Source organism: Chaetodon trifascialis, chromosome 3, assembly GCF_039877785.1.
Source record: "Chaetodon trifascialis isolate fChaTrf1 chromosome 3, fChaTrf1.hap1, whole genome shotgun sequence".
Taxonomy (NCBI): domain Eukaryota; kingdom Metazoa; phylum Chordata; class Actinopteri; order Chaetodontiformes; family Chaetodontidae; genus Chaetodon; species Chaetodon trifascialis.
The window spans coordinates 13,326,450-13,347,327 of NC_092058.1; the positions used below are offsets into that span (position 1 = coordinate 13,326,450).

The 20,878-nt window shown below is 41.5% G+C and overlaps 5 protein-coding genes across 8 annotated transcripts; 2 read left to right on the forward strand and 3 right to left on the reverse strand.

Annotated features, from left to right (window-relative positions):
- The first annotated feature begins 344 nt into the window (after window positions 1-344).
- Window positions 345-5,855, forward strand: tardbpb (TAR DNA binding protein b). Of its 4 annotated transcripts, none has more exons than XR_011603613.1 (6): window positions 345-1,137; window positions 1,942-2,105; window positions 2,207-2,356; window positions 2,469-2,639; window positions 2,733-3,796; window positions 4,450-5,855. XR_011603613.1 is itself a non-coding variant. In XM_070993908.1 (5 exons), the coding sequence occupies exons 1-5, from the start codon at window positions 897-899 to the stop codon at window positions 3,222-3,224; spliced, it is 1,218 nt and encodes a 405-aa protein (XP_070850009.1). In that variant the 5' UTR covers window positions 345-896; the 3' UTR covers window positions 3,225-4,387. The 4 variants fall into 4 exon arrangements, 2 of the variants coding, with proteins under 2 accessions (XP_070850009.1, XP_070850024.1); XR_011603616.1 differs by having other exon boundaries at window positions 347-1,137; window positions 2,207-2,347; XM_070993908.1 differs by lacking the exon at window positions 4,450-5,855 and having other exon boundaries at window positions 2,733-4,387.
- Window positions 5,636-8,071, reverse strand: cenps (centromere protein S). Its single transcript, XM_070993953.1, has 5 exons — window positions 7,852-8,071; window positions 7,543-7,666; window positions 6,252-6,285; window positions 6,034-6,100; window positions 5,636-5,827 (listed from the first exon to the last, which is right to left on the reverse strand). Exons 1-5 carry the CDS (start codon window positions 7,879-7,881, stop codon window positions 5,714-5,716), a joined length of 369 nt encoding a protein of 122 aa, XP_070850054.1. The 5' UTR covers window positions 7,882-8,071; the 3' UTR covers window positions 5,636-5,713.
- A 65-nt stretch (window positions 8,072-8,136) lies between these two features.
- On the reverse strand, window positions 8,137-9,522 carry rbp7b (retinol binding protein 7b, cellular). Its single transcript, XM_070993938.1, has 4 exons — window positions 9,352-9,522; window positions 8,894-9,072; window positions 8,595-8,696; window positions 8,137-8,328 (listed from the first exon to the last, which is right to left on the reverse strand). The coding sequence occupies exons 1-4, from the start codon at window positions 9,422-9,424 to the stop codon at window positions 8,275-8,277; spliced, it is 408 nt and encodes a 135-aa protein (XP_070850039.1). The 5' UTR covers window positions 9,425-9,522; the 3' UTR covers window positions 8,137-8,274.
- Window positions 9,523-9,940: 418 nt separating this feature from the next.
- LOC139327715 (uncharacterized) lies at window positions 9,941-10,931 on the forward strand. The gene is made up of 6 exons (XM_070957648.1): window positions 9,941-10,014; window positions 10,115-10,177; window positions 10,279-10,358; window positions 10,483-10,613; window positions 10,696-10,762; window positions 10,852-10,931. The coding sequence occupies exons 1-6, from the start codon at window positions 9,941-9,943 to the stop codon at window positions 10,929-10,931; spliced, it is 495 nt and encodes a 164-aa protein (XP_070813749.1).
- Window positions 10,932-11,129: 198 nt separating this feature from the next.
- h6pd (hexose-6-phosphate dehydrogenase (glucose 1-dehydrogenase)) lies at window positions 11,130-19,893 on the reverse strand. The gene is made up of 5 exons (XM_070993891.1): window positions 19,841-19,893; window positions 14,821-15,486; window positions 14,615-14,732; window positions 14,249-14,518; window positions 11,130-14,123 (listed from the first exon to the last, which is right to left on the reverse strand). Exons 2-5 carry the CDS (start codon window positions 15,460-15,462, stop codon window positions 12,778-12,780), a joined length of 2,376 nt encoding a protein of 791 aa, XP_070849992.1. The 5' UTR covers window positions 15,463-15,486; window positions 19,841-19,893; the 3' UTR covers window positions 11,130-12,777.
- Window positions 19,894-20,878: the final 985 nt, after the last annotated feature.

Genomic DNA, 20,878 nt, shown 5'->3' on the forward strand with positions numbered 1-20,878 from the left:
TTTCAGAGTGAATAAACCTCACGGGGCAACCAACGTAAACCGCCATCTTCCCACCTCTGCCAACTAACCTAACAACTAGCTAACGGAAGCGGCTGTAGCGGATGTTCCTGGCCTCAGATACTCCTTTACAGAGGAGGGGTGAACAAAATTACATTTATTACCAACACTACAATTCATTGAGTTGTATTACATTCTGTAGAAAAAACAAATATACAACGTCATTGGTGAGATATTTTTTTTACGAATTTATGCTTACGAATTATTAAATTACAGCCTTTATCAACTACACAATCCAAACTCAATCACCCTATGAAAATGAAACCGTCCATTCTAATGACGTAGTTCCTTTTTCGCTGAGATAATGCCATTTTGGTAGGCCATACTTTGTGGTTTCAGCTTTCGCCTCGTGGAAAAATATCTAACGTTATATTTCTAGCTTTGAATTTGGGACGAGACAAGCTTTTTGTTGAAGTTGCATAACTTCATTGACCTGCGCGAGCTGTTTTGAAGAAGTCTTTTTGTCGGATTAGTTCGCGGGGGACCGTACGCAGTTTTATTAAGCGGCACAGTTGAACGGTCGTCGTCCAGTGTTGACGACACGGCTCCCCGTCCCAACGAACAAAGGAACAGTAAGGTCGATGCTCGCTCGTTAGCGCCCGCCTAGCGAAGTATTTTTTATGACACGATTTAAAATTAAATCCACCCTAATTCCATTTTTGTTATAGTATTTTCACTTGAGACGCGTTTCTCTCAAATATAACTAACTGATTAGCCTGACTCATTCAGTCTTGTTAGCAACATCGGCTAAGGTTAGCCGCAATTGTAGGCAACAAGCGAGCTAACTGCTAACTTTAGCATTGTTTTGATTAAAGCAAGAAGTTTCATTTTTGGGGAAAATGGCCGAAGTGTATATCCGAGTGGCAGAGGAGGAAAACGAGGAACCCATGGAGATCCCGTCTGAGGATGACGGCACCGTTTTGCTTTCAACTGTGGCAGCTCAGTTTCCAGGGGCGTGTGGCCTACGATTCAGGAGCCCTGTGTCTCAGTGCATGCGTGGAGTGCGTCTTGTGGAAGGGGTCCTGCACGCGCCAGAAAACGGATGGGGGAATGTTGTGTTCGTGGTGAATTATCCAAAAGGTAGATACGAGCACTTTGCATTCACTTGTCTTTATGTAACACCTTATCCGAACAGATGGCCAGATGTAACGTTATTTATAATTCATGATGTGGCTTCAGCTCACTGAAAATAGATGAGAATGACGCGTTGTTTGTCCACGCCCTCAAAAGTGCGCTTTGTGGCGCTAAATCCATTCACAGCACAGACTGAGCAAGATTAACGTTTTGTATGTTTGTATTCGAAGTAATAGCAAAGTTGGTGACAACTTGCCAAGGTGTTAGCAGCCTTGCTTTAAATGTTAGCCTTTTCGAGGTTATATGATTTGCATAAACTTTTAAACTATACTGAGAGGTATTCGTATTCAATTTAAATACCTGCACAATGCCATACAATTCAACAAGAGTTGAAGTGACACCTCTTTGAAACAGTTACAACAGAAACTTTAGAAACAGGATTCATTGAAGTGATACTGTGTTAAGAAAAGTGGGCCTAAAAGCCGTGTGCAGCTGTCGACTGTAGGTTGTTACAGCTGCATAATCATTGCAATTCAATGACATGAAAGACAAACAAATAGCAATATGCACTTCTGCTACACTTGCAAAAAGTACATTGACCAATATCTGTCTCAAAAATGTAAAAACTGTTAATTGAAAGTATTGGTTGTGTAGTTTACTCATCGAAAAGTAAATAGTTTTGCTCTTGTACAGCTTTGGTTTCGAAAAGTATGCACCAAGACAGACTAGCAATGGCATGGAAAGTTTATCTCATTTCTGTCCGTCAGGTTAATATACAATTAGTTTCTCTCTGTGTTGATCACATTTTAGACAACAAAAGGAAAATGGAGGAAATTGATGCATCCTCTGCTGTGAAAATGAAGAGAGGGGATATGAAGACATCTGACCTGATTGTTCTGGGTCTTCCTTGGAAAACAACTGAGCAGGACCTCAAAGACTACTTCAGCACATTTGGAGAAGTCATCATGGTCCAGGTATAATTTTGCTAACATTAATAAAACGCACATTGCTTTGTTTTGTATGTGGCAACATGCTGATCTTCATTATTGGATGTTTTTTGTTTGTTTTGTTTTAGGTCAAACGAGATGCCAAGACCGGAAATTCTAAAGGATTTGGCTTTGTGAGATTCACAGAGTATGAGGCTCAAGAAAAGGTGATCTCACAGCGGCATATGATCGATGGGCGATGGTGTGACTGCAAGCTTCCTAACTCGAAGGTGAATATGGTAATGTCCATGCGCATACCCACACATTATGGGAAAGAAAATTGAGTACACATCATGATTAACGCTCCATTACATGTAGGATTTTCTATTTTTTCCCGCCGTTTCTCAACAGCAAGGTCCAGATGAGCCATTGCGGAGCCGGAAAGTGTTTGTAGGCCGCTGCACAGAAGACATGACCACAGATGACTTACGGCAGTTCTTTATGCAGTATGGCGAAGTCACAGATGTCTTCATCCCCAAGCCATTCCGTGCTTTTGCTTTTGTCACATTTGCAGATGATCAGGTACAATGTTAAATGTGTATATAGTACTTCATGTCGTAGTGGTACCACTGCCCAGATGACCTGATTCATGTCTTTTTTTTTTCCCCCTCACAGGTTGCCCAGTCTCTCTGTGGAGAGGACCTAATTATCAAAGGTGTCAGTGTTCACATCTCAAATGCTGAGCCCAAACATGGAAATAGGCAGTTTGATCGTACAACACGGTTTGGAAATGGTTTTGGAGCTCAAGCATTTGGTAGCAGCCGTAGTGGGTTAGGGAGCAGCACTAACAGTAGTCTGGCTAATTTTGGTTCTTTCAGTCTGAATCCTGCTATGATGGCAGCTGCGCAGGCTGCTCTGCAGAGTAGTTGGGGGATGATGGGTATGCTGGCTAGCCAGCAGCAGACGTCCACCTCAGGTAGCACCTCCAGTGGAACAAGCTCTAGTAGGGACCAGAGTCAGTCTTTCAGTACAGGCAACAGCAACTACGGCACCAGCTCAGCCAGTCTTGGCTGGGGTACAGGTTCAAACTCTACAACCAGTGGTAGTGGGTTTAGCTCAGGATTTGGGTCCAGTATGGAGTCAAAGTCATCTGGGTGGGGTATGTAAGTTAAATGTTTGTATGGTAAGTATTGTGACAAAGATGAGTCTTTTCAAAATTTATTTCTGGTGTTGATGCGTATCTGACAACTTAACACTTTTGTGGAAGATGTTTTGTACATTTGGAAAAAATGCTAAAGATTTAATTTAGAAAGTGTTGAAGTGAATTGTTTATCAGGATGTCCGACTAAAGTGCTATTTTTGATGTCTCATTTGTTTGTATCCATTTCAACTGGATTCTCTAATGCATGTATTGTGAAATGTGATATAACCATTTTGAAAATGCATGAATGTTTGTGGTTCATCATTATCCGGCTTTGTCATCGATTTAAAAGGCAATCTTGCATTGGGAAGAATCTGGTTGAAACATAAATGTTTTAAGTGCAACTTTATTTGCAGTCAAGTTCTGTGGAAAAGCCTTCATTGAAATCTCTTCTGCAGTTCACCTCTCTTCCATTTTCCTGTGAGGAAGCTCCTCTTTGGCAGCATTCTTGGGGTGATATCGGTATCATTCTCCCTCTTCCCACCTGTAAATGCTATGCCATCAAAGAACGGCTTCACTCCGCATGTTCTAAGAGACGGTGGGTGTTTTCACTTTTATCCACTTTTAAATGGAAAGAACTGCGCAACTGACATTTTAAGAACTGATGAGTGCGTTTGCGGATGGCTTGTGGCGAAGAGTGAAGCGATGAGTGAGCGAACGGAGAGACGCGTGAAACGGACTGGTTGTGCAGTGAAAGAGCCCAATTTGACTGCTTTTTGAGTGTGTGAGTGGAAGCTGCAGATGCTACGAGCGCCTCCCCTAACATGGACATTCATTAATTAGTACTTCAAGATTTTTTTTTTTTATCTTTGCAAGTTTTTCCTTACTCTTAAGTATGTGGAAGTGCGGAAATATCAAATGTAGTGGAATGTTGTGCTGAATATTTGTATTACTTATTATCTGATTTGAATGCTGTATGGTGTGTGCTTTCATGTTATTGAACTGATCTGTAAGTGTGTACTTGATGTGGATGACACCTGCTGAAGACTCTGGGGGACGCGAGTGATAGTGTGAGAACGTGGAGTGGTGTGTCCAATGGTTCCCAGTAGCTCTTTTTGTTTGTGAGGTGTTTTAAAAACATGTCAAATGAAGGGAGTTCTCTAATAAAGTTCATTTGAATAGATGCTTAGTTGATATTACTTGAGTCAGTTTGTCAAATAAAAAAACATCTAATTCGATTCACATATCTAGGGACCTTGGGCTCTGCTGGTCGAGGTCTCCGTTTGAACCCTGACTGAAGTCTGTTCTGAAGGACGAAGACGGAAGTTCCAACACTTTCAGTGTGTGGCCTTCTCAGACATGACATGGGGTAGTACCTGTCTTTTTGCTGCTTTTGATGGCTTGTCAGAGTGAATTATCCCTTTTTGATTATTTACAGCTATTTTCAAGGTTAGAGGGGAGTTCTTGGGGGGGGGGGTCATTGTTTTTATTTGAACTTTAACAGATGAGCTCAGCAATGTGGCATCACCTCTCCAGGCAATATTTTTTTGTCCCATTTGGCTACAACTAATGACATATTGCTGAGCCGTGGAATTAGTGCTGGGGATTTTTAGATGGCCTTATACACTTAGGACCACTTTATAAGGTACACCTGTACAATTGCAATTCAATACAACTGCTCTGCATAGGTGGTATTTTTATGAAGTTTATAATGTTCAGTTCTTGCTGACATTTCGGAAGTGTGTGAATTCAGTTATATTGAAAACAGCTTCTAGGTGATGGTGTCCTGGATTATTATTGAGGTGTTTCAAAAATTTTGCCCCACCCTATTTACATACAGACTGAATAGGGTGGGGCAAAATATTAGAAACACCTGAATGTAATGCACTCCAGCACAACACCACTTGGACCTCAATGCTAAAACATAATTAACACTTAATGGCAGGATTGCATTCAATTGCACAGGCGTACCTAATAAAGGGGTCACTAGGTATATATTATGGATGGTTTGCCTGACAGTCTTAACAGTCCATTTGAGGGTTCTGCAAGAGCAAAACATTTATATCACCTTTGTTACATTTTGGAGAAAAATGGCAGGTGTATCATGTAGCATCACTCTAATAGAAAAAAAGTTCTTGCAGTCTGTCACTTTGACAGTGCTTGAAAAAGATGAAAAAAAAACAAAAAACAACCTACTTTCCAATTTGTCCATGCGTCATCATTTTTTTTAAATGTCCAACACATTATTTTGACATAACATCAGCAGGTCCCAGGTCAGATAAGTGGGTAGGTTTTTTGCTGTTAATCTGCAGAAAGTGTACAGAATACTGTCTGTGATATGAAATACGATCTCATGCTGTAGAATTCTTAAAAGTAGAAAATGCACAATTCCCATGAAAAAATGACTGTGGCACGTTTGATGACACTCAACTCACTGTCATGTATTAGTCAGCCTTCATGTTTATTTGAATGTTACACAAACGTGAGACACTGCAGGTCTGCCTGTGTCTTGTCCTTATTCTCTGCTTTCCTCTTCAGTGTCTCTGCTCTTCCTCTTCCCAGTATTCTTCTTTTTCAAATCCCTCTGCTCCTGGTTCAGTTCTTCACTTTTATTTTGTATGTAGTTGGACTGAAATAAAGGCAAATTAAACATTAAATGCGCTGTCTGCTGTAGAATATATACCCTCACACGGCTCCATTATACTGAAATATGAGGATGAACTGTGAGCCGCCTACAGTGACTACATGCGTTTGATTTGGTGGTTCGTTTGTTACCGCACAACACACGACTAAGTGTGGTTTAATTCCTTTCTGACAACAGTGGAAATTACTCACCAGTGCAGTGCTGCGACGGGCTATGAGCTTTACATCTTCTGTAGACACTGTGCTTCTTTTAGCATGCCTGTAATCAAATGTATTACGAAACAATTTAGAGATTATAATGGTTCTACTAGGCTGGACTATGACAAATGAACAAAAAACCTCTCAAGGTGTTTTGGTAAAATTAAATGCACAGGGTTAACTCACAGATTAATATGGTTACAGATTCTCACCTTGCAAAGGCCTCCAGGTCTTTAGCAAATATATCTGGAAAAAGTGAGCCAAACAGTTGGATGTTGAGTTCAGTTTGGCAGTAAAGAATCTGTATTATATTGTTAACAGTAACTAATACTTTATTGATGTCTATTTACATACACAAGGGGTCAGAATATAAAGTTTTCTTTTATAGTTAATTACTCATATCTTCTATTACTCTTCACACAGTCAACACAACAACAGTTACTTTAAAATTTCTTGTTTTTTCATTCAAATTCAACCACCAGGAAAACTGGTATTTAAACTGCATTGAAGTTTTGCTTGCACATTTTCACAAACCTTTTTTATATGAATAACACTAAATTTAAGTAGGCATCAATTTGATTCATTTAAGTGTAAACATTTTACATCTACAATGTCACAGTGGTTGTCACTATGTGTGGTTACAATGCAATGAGTGCTGCTTGAACATATCTGCAAGAGGGCAGCCAGGGATGGACCGGGCATGTCTCTTGTAAGTTGTGGCCAAATGCAGAAGACATGCTGTGGCATTTATCTCGTGTGTGTGTGTGTGTGTGTGTGTGTGTGTGTGTGTGTGTGTGTGTGTGTGTGTGTGTGTGTGTGCTGTATATACACGCATTATGTATTGAATCACTGGCATTTAGTTGTGTGTATTTTTGAATGACTCAGCAGAAAAGCTAAAAATCAAACACTTTGCACATTTCACACTGTAAAAAGTGTCAAACTTGTTTTATACTGAAATGTTGGTTGATGCAAGTGAAACAAATATCTCACAAAAGTGATAAATTGTAATGCCACCCTGTTTGTTTGGTATTTTTGAGATCATTGTTCTATGAGTAACTAAAGACATCAGAGAGTTGAGGTGAGAAAGATGGAGGTGACATGTAAAGACTGAAAGTTTTGGAAAAAGTGACCTCATTATTGAGAAACGCATGTAACCAATAATTAAGAAACCCTGCAAAATAATGCAATTCAATTTGACCACAAAGCTATGGATCATCATTGAACTGGACAAAAATGTACCAATTTTCCCAATAAACTGACACTTTCGTAGCATACATGTTACAGATAGATTCATGAAGATGTGTTGTACAACTAACACTGAACAAAGTTTGTTTTAGTGAACAAATCTAAAAGATATATCTCTATCTCGAGCAGCAAACTAGATGATATTCATACGTTGAAGCTGTGCACTTGACAGGGACATGTATGAGATTTTAATATACTTTTAATGTGTTGTATGTCTCTGATAGTAAAGCCTGGATTAGCATCCTTGCTGACACCCACCACATTGTCTGACTGCTGCCTCCGTTATCGCTGCTATGACTTGTCGACTGAACTGTCTCCGGTAGTCCCCTCCGGTCTTCTGACATAATCGACCCACAGTATAATGGACTGCTGCCTTTAACCTCTGGAAGTCAAACCATTAAATCACGTTAAATGACTCGATATGGTGCTAATTCGCCGCTTTTCACCAGTCTGTCGCTGCTATGCCAAACATTAAACCGTAACCTCGAAGCACATAGCTAACTTTAGCTAGCTTAAGTTTATATTAGCCATATGTGCCGAGCAGTTACACGTTAAAATAACGCTCACCTGATGCGTCTCGTCTTTATCAGCAGACATTTTCTTGTGGGGGGTTACCGCAACGGCTGAAATTACGTGACAAGTTGGGAAAGAAATCTCACAAAATCGACGTGTGACAGACAAAACAAGACGAAATCCGCAGAGACATATTCCCAAATTGTTTTCTTGAAGCCAAGAGTTAGCTTAAAAAAAAAAAAAACTCGCGGCACAAATTCATTCACAAACCAACAACTCTTGAGTTTAATGCCTTTTATGATGAACAAGTTGTAGAGCATCACCGTGTGGTCCGGAGGAGGTACTACAACACACATTTACTCAGTCGAATTACATGTTCTTTATGAAGCATTCAAGATACTTTGTGTGGGTTATTCTACCCCATTTCATGTAAATTCTGTAGATGAAGCTCTCTGAAATGTTTTTTAAAAGACAAGATTACAGAGTCCTTTTGAAAATTTGCTTGCAGACTTGATTCTCACAAGTAAGTTCCTGAGGAGAGAAAACATGAAGTCATGAATAAACATTAGTAAAAAAAAAAAAAAAAAAAAAGTAAAAGTGGGCATATAATTGAGTGAATTTTGCTATCCATTTCTTGTGTTTGCCTAATTAATTAAATATGTACTGCAGCTATATCACTTTCTATGCATATAAGTCCACAAAATACCAGAAATGAGTATAAAATTCTGACAAATGGGGAGTTACTGATCATGAACATGAACTACAAGGAGCCACCAGAATAAAAACTGCAGTCATACCAGATGAAGCTCATCTCCCTCAATCCAGTGAGTCCACCCTCGGTTCTTCTTCTCTCCTTTCTGAACACACACCAGCTTATCATTTTCCCAGTTGACCACAGTCTGATGAAAACAACAAAAATGACATCAAATGCTGCAAACTGCACTAAAGGACGGTTTGTGATAGCACAGAAAACAGGCTGGAGTACGAATTTGTATTAAAAGGCTTTTATTTTCTTATACTGTGACATTTATTGCAGAAACATGTTGCATATAACATATAACTGTAACTACAGCATTACATTTCACCAACATTTTACCTGGCATAGCCTGTTGTCCATGCCTTTGGTCACCTCTTTGAACTCCTCTCCGATTTTGAAGGAAGTATCGTAATTTCTGAACGAAGTCAGTGTCTTGATTGTGAAGCAGTCTCCATCTTGCTTAATCACCTTCTGAGGCTTCAACATCGAAGCAATCTTGCGTGTTGCAAAATCAATGCCTGCATGTCAAAATGAGAGGAACTTTAACCCGCTACCATGCCCATGATGCCCTGATCAGAAAACACATGAGCATTCAGTGGACATATACACGCTCTATGCCTGTGACAGCAACAAATGCACACACTGATGAAGTATCTCCCCATTAATGAGACAAACAGCTGAGAAGAAAAACTATACAAAAGGATTTCCTTCATATCATAATCACACATTCAATTAAAAAAAACAGACTCTCAAATGTGTATTGTCACAATCCCTCTAAAAGAACCAGTGACGCTTACCAAGTGCAACCATGTATGCCTCAAAATTGACATTGCTGGTAATGTCCCACGTCCCGGTGTAGTCGACAGGCATCTTGGATGTTTGTTTGGGTCTCTGAAAGACACGACTGCATGAGCATCACGAGTGAAGGGATTTAAAGTGAATGGGTAGGATGTTTCATTGTGTGTCAATATGGGGCAGGGGTGATATGATGCAGGCTGCAGCTATTTCGGCCACATACAAAAGAGGAGCACAGGAGGGCGGAACAGGACCTATTTTACACATAATATGAGGAAGCTATTCTGTTCCTGTTAAGATGAGAGCCTCTGTGCAGAGTGCTGTTCTAACCTCTTACTTGCTCCATCTTTAATACTTCTCTGGTCGGCATTAACAGCTTTGACCAAACACATAACAACCTAATCTTTAAGCTTAAATTCATGTGGCCTTTCAGGGAATACAGTATGCAGCATGAGTGTCTGTGCATGCGCAGCGTGAAACACAATCCTTCCTCCTGCTCACATGAGGAGCTGCTGGCTGTTCTTCAGATGAACACATCCAGCCATCAGGAGCAGTGTTAACAGCCTATGTCTGCCTGAATGTGCAGCCTCCATGTTCCTCTACATGTTAATCTTCATGGCATATCATAGCAGCAGATGGATACCGAGGAATCAGAGGTTAAAATTGTGAGTGCGTTTTTGTATGTCATTAAAAGATATTCGATTTTGATATGATAGAAAACTAGCCTGTATATTCATCCACATTTGACTGATGTTCCACTTGTAGTCAGATAGTGAACGCGGTGTTCACAGCGCTCGTTCTGGTCCCTCAGCTCTACGTCATGGGAAGGTAACTAGAACAACAGGCCGTGGCATCGAGCCATGGAGCTCATGGGTCAGTCGTACAAGAGGGAACTTGGCACAAATAACGGTGTCTGTTTTGGTTTAAAGGCCCAAATCCTCAAGATACTGCAGGCAGCCTCTTCTGAACAACCTGTCAGCCTCCATCGCCTTGTCTTTCACAGCTTCAGGTGATTTCCATCACGAGACACAGTTCACATGCAGTGTTTCAGCGGTCATCTATACAAACAGCATGACTCAAAACTCACACGCAAACAAAGCTTAATACAGACATAACTTCAACTCTTGCAACAGGTTTTTCAGTGGTATTCACATTGTTAGACCCAGTTCCTCAGAGCTTGTGGGCGTCCTGTCACGTGTTTGGGCTGCTGACATGTGGACAAGGACTGTGCACTGCCATCCTGACTCTGACTGCAGCAGCATGTGTAAGAGAAAGACTGTAATGTTATCAGTAAGTTCTGCAGAGAGGCCGCAGCATCAGACTGGTTCATATTTGTGTATTCACAGGTTAAAACCACCCCTGAGCTGTACTACATGTCCCTGGTTCTAACAGTCGCTTCTATTTTCAGCACAGGTGAAGTTCATTTCTTATAATATTGCATGGGGCCATGCATACACATTGTTTTCAGCTCAAAGGAGTAACACCTGCCTGTGTCTGTTCAGGGTTTTTCATGGTGAGAGGAGGACTCTGGTTGACCAACAGGCTGCCTGTGACGGACCTGAGCACAAACAATGAGCGATAAACTGGACCAGCTGTCCCGCGCTGACATCGATACTCCACATATTAAGATTTCATGTGGTTTTTCGTGGCAGCAGCAGCTCGTAACTTAAAACCATGGGAAGAAGAAAAAGAAGAAAAAAAAGGGAAAGCGACTTAATCCTGCTCACGTTTTAAAGCTCCCTTCAGGAAAATACCACAAAGCACACGTTTGTCTCGATTGTTCAAGATGTTTGTTTTTTATTTATGGATGGACAGTTTACATGTGTTGCTAATAAATATGTACTTTACACAGTAGATACGGTGTATAACAATAAAAATACAGGTGTGAGATTTATTTGTATACAGCGCTGAAAGTGATATTCACCTTATTGGAAAAGTAAAGACATTGAACTGATTATAGCAGGAATATTAAAAGTAATGCTTTATATTGATGAAACTAGGATGCAGACGCTGTTCCAAAGAGACCCACATCATCTAATACTCTTAGAAAACTAACTTAGAAAACAGCTTTGGTGGCAATACAAAAAACCAGCTCTTCTTCTTCTTATTATATTAATGCCAGAATGAATATTGCTCCTCAATTTGGCTTTCACCCCTAATGAGCCAAATTTTAAGACAACAGGAAACTAGTTATGAGAAGAAAATCAAAACACTGCAAAATGTAAAGAAGGCATATTTAATATTTCTGTGGCCCATGACAAAAAGTCAGCATTACGTCATGTTTCGCTGGAGTGATGCATCCAAGTATTCACCTTACACTGCATGGGAGAAATATGTAGTAGATGTTATGATTGTACATCACAGGCACTTTTTCAATGTTGACTTAAACCTGAAGTAAAGCTGCTCTACAAAAAAAGCATCTAAGACCAGAGAAAGAAAGTGGAAAGTGAGCGTGTGTGGGTCAGGAATGTGCTTTTTATTAGTGAAGCACCAAATATTTTCAATTACCTGAAACATTTCGATAACAGATGTTTGTGTTTCTATTAAGAACGTAGAAAATGTATTATTTATTGGACCACTCACATTTCTGTTTCTTTCTAACCCACAGATGAAATGTTAAGTGAGAAAACATACAATCAAGAAGTCACACGGTAAACTGCATGTCAGCAAATTCACACGTTCACCTGAGATCGTACAAACCCTCGGGCTTGTAAGTAAATAAATCTTTGTGTCTGTTGGGTTTTCAGCACCACATATTCGTACAGTGCTACGTACCCTGTGCTTTGTGTACTTCAGATATTTTCACTCCTCTCACACATAATTAGGCACACACACGCACGCATGCACACACAAAACACACACTTCTCAACCTTCAAACTGTCCTTTGAAGTAGTGAGGACTGTCCAAAATGTCTAATAAAAATAACTCTGCTGGTTTAAAACTTGCTCCCGTCCTCACTATGTAGCAAGTACAAGTACACAATAAAAAGGAACACACCAGTTGTTTTAACTGCAAATACTTCACATTCCTGCCAACACATTTTGTCTGAAACCGGACTATTAAGTTATTTTATCGTCACATTGTAATTCAGCTGCAACTCTTTCTTGCTGGTGAATTCATGTGTGGGAAAACACTGAAGCCTTCTAAGTTGGCTGAACAGCAGTGCTTTTAATGGAAGAGACTGTGCAGTTCACAATGTCTTTCTCACTGTCATTTTAATCAAAGTTCAGGTCTCTGCAGACAGTTATGACCTCTGACCACTGGCTGGAAAATGTAGCAGTAATGTTCAGTAGATGTGATTTGTGGTTAATTAGCTTTTACATGTAAAACAACTGGCCCTTTAAGTGGTTCATGCGCTCGTTTTTACAAACCAGCTGTCCGATTAAAGCAACTCCAAAAACACTGAGTGAAGGTTAGGAATGTAACTCCTAACCTAAAAGTGCATCATAGTCTATGTACCAAACAAGTCTGCCATGAGCGGGCTTCACCCCGGTGACAGGCCATTTGTGTGGGTTGTCCTTTACTCGGCTCAGCTGGGTGATCAGCTCATGCTTGCCTTTGCCCATCACTAAAATAGCGACGTTGCGGGCTCTGTTAATGGCACTGAGAGTGAGGCTCATGCGCTGGTGAGGCTTGACGGGGCTCTCAGTGAGGGCCACCAGGCTCTCCGCATGTTCATCCACTTTACTGCCAGGGAACAGAGAGGCTGTGTGGCTGTCATGGCCAACTCCCAGCAGCACAAAGTGGAAGCTGGAGCCATTAACCAGCTTGCTGAACTCTTTCTCATACAGCAGCGGCCCTCCATCCTCCTCCACACATAGACGCTGGTTGATCTGCACTGGCATGGGGTGGATGTTGTAATAGGGTATCCTCACATGTTGCAGTAGATGTTCGTGCAGGTTATGGAAGTTGGACTCCAGTTCGTTCAGCGGCACGCAGCGCTCATCCACCATCCACACATGGGTGTTCTTCCAGGGGAAGGAGAAGTGGTGCCGGGTCAACCTGTGGAACAGAGCGAGGGGAGAGGACCCACCAGAGAGGGCAAGATGGAACACACCGCCCTCGTGTACCGCTGCCTCCGCTGCTTCCTGTATGTCTGCAGCTAGCCTCTCCACCAGCTCCTCAGCCCAGGCAGTCACCATGTCGGCGCTGCGAAACTTGCCTTGCATCACTTGGAAACCGTTCGCTGACGTGCCGCCCATTTGATCATTGCTGATTATCACCACCTCACTGTTGTAGCTGATGTCTTTGCCTTTCACACGCACGTCCAGCAGGTCCCCGTTATCTGCACCCCCCGGGTAGATGCGGGGAAAAGAGCTGACGAGGCTGCTGAGTAGCGGTGTCCAGAAGCCCCAGGAAGCCAGCAGGTTTTCAGTACTAACAAAACTATTCTTGCGTCCAGCAAAAATGTGAGAAATAAGTTCTGAATAAGCTTCCTTCTGCTCTGTTGGAGTTTGCACATAATAGTCTGAAATAGGTAAACCTAGAATGTTGACATCTGTGTGCTCTGTCACTTCCTTCCACTCACCGTCCATCAAAACTGGCTTGAATAAATTCTTACTTACAAGAATAGCTGGATATCGAAGGCTGCCGTGCCCAAAGTGGAAAACGATCTGTTTGGGCTTGCAGTGAACATTGTTGTGGTTCTGAACACAAAAGACGTCATTCTTGAAAAGTATGCGTGCATATCCCACCCGTTCATCTAACATCTTCCCAGAGATCAAAAGAATTGGGACACCTTCATACCGGGCCTCATCGATGTATGCTAATACAGCTGAAATACACAAGAGGATCACTTATTAGCAGAGCTGTATTTGTTTTACAGCAAGTTTTTTTACACACTTTGCCAGTAAAGAATACATAAAATCATAATATTTAAAAGGAACAGTCAGTACTCACCTGCAAATGTTGGAGTGGGACTGAAGTGATCTTTTGTCTTATTCAGCTCCTGCTGAACCTCGGTTTTGTACGCTTGGTACTGGCCGACCACAGCTTGATTCTTTCCTACGGGCAGCAGGGAGGTGAAGATCTGCAGCTTGTTTTGCAGGACTTCCTCACTGCTGCTCAGATTCATGGGAAGCCTCATGGTCAACAGGGTCATGACCTCAGTCAGATGATTCTGTAGCACATCTCTGACCACCCCATACTGGTCATAGAAGGGAATACGACCTTAAGGACAAAACAACAAGGACAGGGACACATGATTGTGTTTTTTCATATCTCAAAAGAGTTCATTACAACAGTTTTGATGCAATATTTAATTACCTTTAACATCCAGGGTCTCTTTCAATACAATCTCCACTCTCTCGATGTGGTGCTTGTTCCAGATGGGATCCAGAAACTTTCTGTTCTCTACTCTGAATGGAAGTATCTTTGCAACCACCTTTTCACAAAAGCAGAAAAACACATGAAACCAGACGTCTCCATCACAGAGTGCTGGGTGAAAGGCACTAGCTGTAGGATATTCTCACCTGCTTCCCCAGGTAATGGTCGATTCTGTACATTTCTTGATCCTTTAGGGAGCTCCCGAGCTGAGATGCAAGTACCTGAGCGCTTCTGAAGTCATGTCCAAAAGGTTTCTCCAGCACCACCCTCAACCACGCCTCGCCGGTCGGCCTGCAACTGCTATTTATCTTTTCAGCAATATCTGCATATGCAAAGGCCGGTACTGAGAGGTAGAAGAGTCTGCCTGCCTCTGTCATTCCCTCTTGTTGAAGTTCTTGCTCAATGTGCTTGGCCAGATCCTGGTAGTCCTCTAGGTCCTTCAGCTGTCGATACTGTGAGAGCCGCAGGAACTGCTCTTTCAGCAGAGCACAGCGCTCCTGTGATAAGTCCTTTGAGCAGGACACTGCCTTCAGGATCTCAGAGAGGGCCGGTTTGCCCTTGTCAGCAGGCGACAGTCCTCCGCCATAGAAGGAAAAGGTGTTTCCACTTCTGACCTGGTTAATGTACAACTCGAAGAAGCCCTGCCACAGGTACTTCTTTGCCAGGTCGCCTGTGCCTCCCACTATCACCACCGAAACATGACCAGGTCTCTGTGCCTCCTCTCTCTCCTCGCCATTTCCTCCCTGGGCACACACAGTGACCAGAAGCAGGAACACAGTCACAAACATGCTCTGGTCTGAACGGTCCAACTCCTGTGTGAACACAGCAATATGTTACAAAAAAGAAACGCAATCATTTTTCACAATTAAAACAGTGGAAGCAGCAGATGTTTGGCATTTGTGTTTGAAAAATGAAAACAATCCATCATCAAAATAGCTGCTGATTAATATTCTGTCGACTAATTGCATAATCAGCAAATGTTTCCAGCTCTAAATGTTTGTGACAAAAGCAACTTAAACATGACTATTCATGAAATGTCCCCAAACTGAATGAAAGCAAATGAAAAATGTTTGCACTTTGCCTTGTGAAGACCATACAGCAGAAAAGCTACAACATATAAAATAACATCCAATTCATAATACGAATCTAACATTTCTAACAATGCACACATTGAACAGATGCTGCTGGATTTCTTTTGCGACCTAACAAGTCCTACGATTTAACAGCAGTTAATATAACATAAAACTTAAAAGTCAATTTGAAACATCTAAAAGCCAACACAGATAGATCATTTGAACAGCACGAATGTCAAGCAATAGTGAACGTAACCTTCAATTACTCTGGGACTTACACAAATCTCCAAAGATGAAATAGATAAGCAATAAATTACTTAGAAAAATCTCTCCCTCCAGCTTCTATGAAGTCCTCTTGAAAGCCAGTGATGAGGTGTTGTGATACTGTCATGAGTATAATGATCAGGGGACAGAGAAAGGGTGTAGACTTTGCACTTTGCTCAAGGGCTTTGAGCTTCCAGTACAACAGTTCTGCTGTTGACAGAGTGCTGGGAAAGTCCGACCTACTTATTTTGCAAAGACCTAAAATCATTTATAGTAAAGAAACTGCAACAGCAGCAAAAAAAAAGGTTTCACTTTACACATTCTCAGTGTATTCTAGGAAATCAGATGTTTTTTTTTAACAGTTATGACATTTGGATTTTAATGTGGAGCACTGGAGAGCTTGGAGCCACTGGTCTGAGGACGCTGAAGCAGTAAAAGATCTAAAAATATTGAATCCTTTGTTATTGACTCAACAAAATCTAATTTGCATTTGGCAAGCAACCAGCGCACAGTGGCCAGTGTTGAAGCGGAATCAAGTCAAGGCTCCGCAGGAAAGCAAAGCTAGGTAGGCTCTCCTGATCTGAGCGGATGTCATTTATTGTAGGTATCAGGGTCACAACAGTTTCACATATTTGCAGCCTGGACACCATGTCTGGTCATAAATAATCAAAGCAGCAGAACCAGAAATGTCATCTTTGCTTTTCCACGTATTCCTCTTTTTTTCCCCCGGCATCGATATGAACCACGATGCAACTCCACTGCTGACAGCTCGCTCGCACATTCTGGTGCCTCATGCTAACACCGGCTAATGTAGCCTCGAGTCTCAAGCAGAGATGAAGTGGGTCCGGAAAACTCACTCTTTCTAACTCCAAAGTTTTTTTTCTACCTTTGTAGTCTTCAGCACAACTGAGGCTTCACTTGAGGCAATTTATCAGATATTCATTTAGCCTTACAACTCTGATTCCAAGAAAGTAGGGATGCTGTAAAAGAAATAGAAGTAGATGCTACGTCTTCATTACTGCCTTCTCTGACATTGTGTTGTATGAAAAACAAACTCAAAATGTGAGTTTGTGGCTCTCAACATTCAGCTGTAGTTATAGCCGAGGCCCTGTAGAGGTTATAAACCTGATTAATGACAGAGAACATTTTAGTTTCCCCCCTCTCTCTAGGGAGACTGAAAATTGCACTCACAGCTGAACAGAACACCCGTAGTATGAAACTCATTTTATGACTGAGTGCAACATCTGGACTCCCTGAGTTCCACAACGTGTTTACACAGTAGCACTGCAAACAAAAAAGGCCACGTCATGGCTGCTGACTGCTCCAACAACAGCTGAATTTTAGTTCAGCAGTCAAAATATTTGATTTTCTATTGACAAGAAAACTTGTCACACTTTTTATTATCAACATCACAACTGGGAAATTATGTATTTGAAAAGCAGAGTTTCACACCATTTTGCTTTATTGCCATTTCTCTGTATTTTGCTCTTTTTAAACTACATATACTTCTTTTTCTCTATTGAGTTCTAGGCTCTGACTTTTTCTGCTAATTTCCCTGCAGGCTTTAATTTCATTCCTGTGCAGCTTTCAGTTTATTCCATTCATTTTCTATCAGCATAGAAAATCTTCCTTCACACCAATATTCATGCTCCTCGTCTCATTTATACATCAAATGTGCCATAAAGTATGAGCAAAGACAAAGAAAGGGCACCTTCTCCTCCCCTGAGCACACACAGGACATCACACATGACCTTCACACAGCCTTCACTAAACCTTCTGGTGCTGACTTTTATTCTAGTGAAATTATATGAACGTTTGTTCAAGGAACATCATCAAGCGGTGGCTCCTGGTGCCAAGTGAGATCATACTAACCAGACTACAGAGCCCACATGTACAATGAAGACTTGTCTGACAACAGAGCAGCGCTGTTCATGACTGAAGAAGGCACTGCTGAGATGGTTGGCTGTATGCTGCATGCTGTCTGCGTCTTTGCGGCCAGATTTGTCACAGCAAAGTGGTCTGAAGCACATAACACGAGTCTTCTGACATAACTGCAGGGATGTTGAAACTATTCACTCACTATGAAACTGATGAACCTATTCAACTGCCCGGCTTTGTGACTAATAACCAAGTTGTTAGCCTTCAGCTCAAAGTACATGTTTTTCATCAGAAATGGCCCCCAACCCACCTACGGCTGTGAACTTGTGACCCTGGGATAAATAATCATATCATGCATCATCACAACACCAGTATTATGTGGGCTTCGAATGGTGTAAGTGTTGCATAAAAACGGGGAGATGGGGCTGACAGAGATGTACATTATGTCCATCATTTATTTGCTTTGTTATTCAGACAGTTTTCATGACAATATGTTGAATTTGCAGCCGCATGTTTAACTAAAACCGTCACCTAACTGAAGACTTCAATGCATCTCAGCTAAAGGGATAATGCTCTACTATGCACAGCAGGACAATAAACTCTGATCCCAAAGAAGTTGGGACACTGTGTAAAACAAATAAAACAGAATGTGGACATTTCTTAACCCTTTCTGACATTTACTCAACTGAAAACTGTACAAAGACATTCAATGTTTTACCTCGTCAACTTCTTACATTTTTCGTAAATATATGTTTATTCTGAATTTGATACCCACAACATATTTCAAACAAGTTGCGACAGGAGTAACGAAAGACTGGGAAAGTTGTAGAATGCTCCAAAAACACCTGTTTGGAACATTCCACAGGTAAAAAGGCTCACTGGTCACAGGTGAGAGTATCATGATTGGGGGTGAGAGGGGCATCTCCGAAAGTCTCAGTCATTCACAAGCAAGGATGGAGCGAGGTTCACCACTTTGCGAACTGCTGTCAGTAAACACAGTTTGTCTGCAAACGGTTGGGGTTGTGTGTGTATTTTCATGTTTACTTAGTTTAAAATGCTGATTATTTTTAAAGATTAATTCAAATTGTTTGCCAAAGAGCGGGTAAGTGGCAGAAAGCGTTGTATATTTGAATATAACTTACATCTATGACTCGAATGTACTTCACAATGAAATGTCCCAAATGTAAAAATTATAGCACATCGTGTGCAGTGCAGGGCTTGATCGTGTCTTAGCCCCTGAACCTATCAGTGTCTGTATTTTCCGCCGATCCAACTCAGCCTTAAACACACCACCACACACACACTTTGACACGCTCCCTGAGCACGTCTTGTGTACATGTTCACCGCTAATTACTGTTACTCCGCACAAAGTGTTTTCCTGTCAGGGTGGTGTTCTCGATTCTCGCCAGGCAGGAAACAAAACATCACAAAAATAGACGTGGGGGATTATTTCTTGGTCACAGGCTTTCAAACGGTCGAAAAACACGACATTTAGCTGAAAACCGACAATCCGTTCCCGGCCTGTGACGTCATTGAACATACGTTAACATTAGCGTTGGTATTAATTTTATGTCCGACACAGGAGTCAATGATCTCTACAAACTTTATATACTTAGCTACTTCAGGGAAGCCCATTCGTCATTATTTACTTGTACTTTCTCCGCATATGTTTGCTTGTGTGGTAAAAACACAACTCACGCCCACTCTCTCTCTCTATCTCTCTCTCTCTCTCTCTCACACACACACACACACACAGATGAGCGGTGGGCAAAACGTTTATCCCACCTGCTAGCTGTCAAACTTCACTTCCGCTGACGTTACAAACACACGCTGCTCCACAACCTCACCGCTAAATCTTCAACTGTGATATCGCCAAAACACTTCAAACGACTCGAGTATACACACGTAGAGACAGCAAACAGACTGTGCACGAAGTTAATGAGATACGAACCTGCGCCGTGCTGGTAGCATGAAAGACTCGCTGCACCGTCAACGCTTCCTGCATCAGTCACGTGACACAGTTCCGCCGGCTGCAGATGGACGCACTGAATGTGCAAGATTTACTATAACCATAGCTTTATTTGGTCCAACGTGGCAGCCAATGGGACTGGGCCTGTGAAAAGGGGGTTTCTCAGTGTACATCATCTGCAGAAACAATAGTGGAAGCCTCATCAAGTAAAACATACAAGTAAAGAAAGAAAAAACATGATCAGGGCTTCTTGCCAGCGGATGCTGTGGAGAACAAGCCAATTGGGCTGTACAGTAGCCTGTATGACAGAAGGTCAGAAACAGTACAGCTTGCACAGTACAGCTTGTTCTCTTCTTGGTGAAAGTAAATAAGAATTAAACTGTCGAATGCCAACTTTTTGAATGAGCTCAGGTCAGGCCTCATTAAATACACATCATGAACTGTGATGAACTGATTGACATTTGTTAGACTGAATGTTGCATGGATTTAAAGTAATGCGCTGAAATTGCGGATGGCGCCCTCAGTGTGAATGGTTTGCCTCACATTTTCATCTGTCTTTCTCTGCTTTCAAGTCTCTACCAGGAATATCAGAGTAATTTAATCCAGGGCATTATCACAAAATTCTTTGCACTTTTCTGAATAAAAGAAACACTTCTTTTAATGATAGAAGCCAAGTGTAGATTTTAAATTATAAAGGTTAGAATGGTATAAGATTATCATCTTTACAATGGCTTGTTACTATCTAAACATAAGAGACGCCCTTTAGTACATTTAAATGGTTTTTCATCATTTTGATGAATAATTCACCATCTTATTTAAGCCTTATATCAGCTGCTGTTTGTGTCCCTGGCTCTTGTCTGTCACATGGGGGCAGATGTAGACTGCATTGTATTATTTACACAAGAGGGGCCTCTGTTGGTCTCTGTGTGGTATAGCTGCTTTCTACTTCACGCATACTTTCCACAGTCTGAAGCTGATCACATTGTCATCAATCAAATGCCGTCAGCTCTAAACGCTCCA

Coding starts and splice junctions, on each gene's coding strand:
- rbp7b (XM_070993938.1), bottom strand. CDS start 9,424: ATGCCTGTCGACTACACCGGGACGTGGGACATTACCAGCAATGTCAAT. Junction 8,697..8,893: donor TGGACAACAGGCTATGCCAG/GTAAAATGTTGG, acceptor TGTTTTCATCAG/ACTGTGGTCAACTGGGAAAA. Junction 8,329..8,594: donor AGGGAGATGAGCTTCATCTG/GTATGACTGCAG, acceptor TTCTCTCCTCAG/GAACTTACTTGTGAGAATCA.
- h6pd (XM_070993891.1), bottom strand. CDS start 15,462: ATGTTTGTGACTGTGTTCCTGCTTCTGGTCACTGTGTGTGCCCAGGGA. Junction 14,519..14,614: donor AGAGACCCTGGATGTTAAAG/GTAATTAAATAT, acceptor TTTGTCCTTAAG/GTCGTATTCCCTTCTATGAC. Junction 14,124..14,248: donor TCCCACTCCAACATTTGCAG/GTGAGTACTGAC, acceptor TGTGTATTTCAG/CTGTATTAGCATACATCGAT.
- LOC139327715 (XM_070957648.1), top strand. CDS start 9,941: ATGTTCCTCTACATGTTAATCTTCATGGCATATCATAGCAGCAGATGG. Junction 10,178..10,278: donor CAGCTCTACGTCATGGGAAG/GTAACTAGAACA, acceptor TTTGGTTTAAAG/GCCCAAATCCTCAAGATACT. Junction 10,614..10,695: donor CTCTGACTGCAGCAGCATGT/GTAAGAGAAAGA, acceptor GTGTATTCACAG/GTTAAAACCACCCCTGAGCT.
- cenps (XM_070993953.1), bottom strand. CDS start 7,881: ATGTCTGCTGATAAAGACGAGACGCATCAG. Junction 7,667..7,851: donor ATAAAGACGAGACGCATCAG/GTGAGCGTTATT, acceptor TTTGACTTCCAG/AGGTTAAAGGCAGCAGTCCA. Junction 6,286..7,542: donor GGCAGCAGTCAGACAATGTG/GTGGGTGTCAGC, acceptor CACTTTTTCCAG/ATATATTTGCTAAAGACCTG.
- tardbpb (XM_070993908.1), top strand. CDS start 897: ATGGCCGAAGTGTATATCCGAGTGGCAGAGGAGGAAAACGAGGAACCC. Junction 2,106..2,206: donor GAGAAGTCATCATGGTCCAG/GTATAATTTTGC, acceptor GTTTTGTTTTAG/GTCAAACGAGATGCCAAGAC. Junction 2,357..2,468: donor CTAACTCGAAGGTGAATATG/GTAATGTCCATG, acceptor GTTTCTCAACAG/CAAGGTCCAGATGAGCCATT.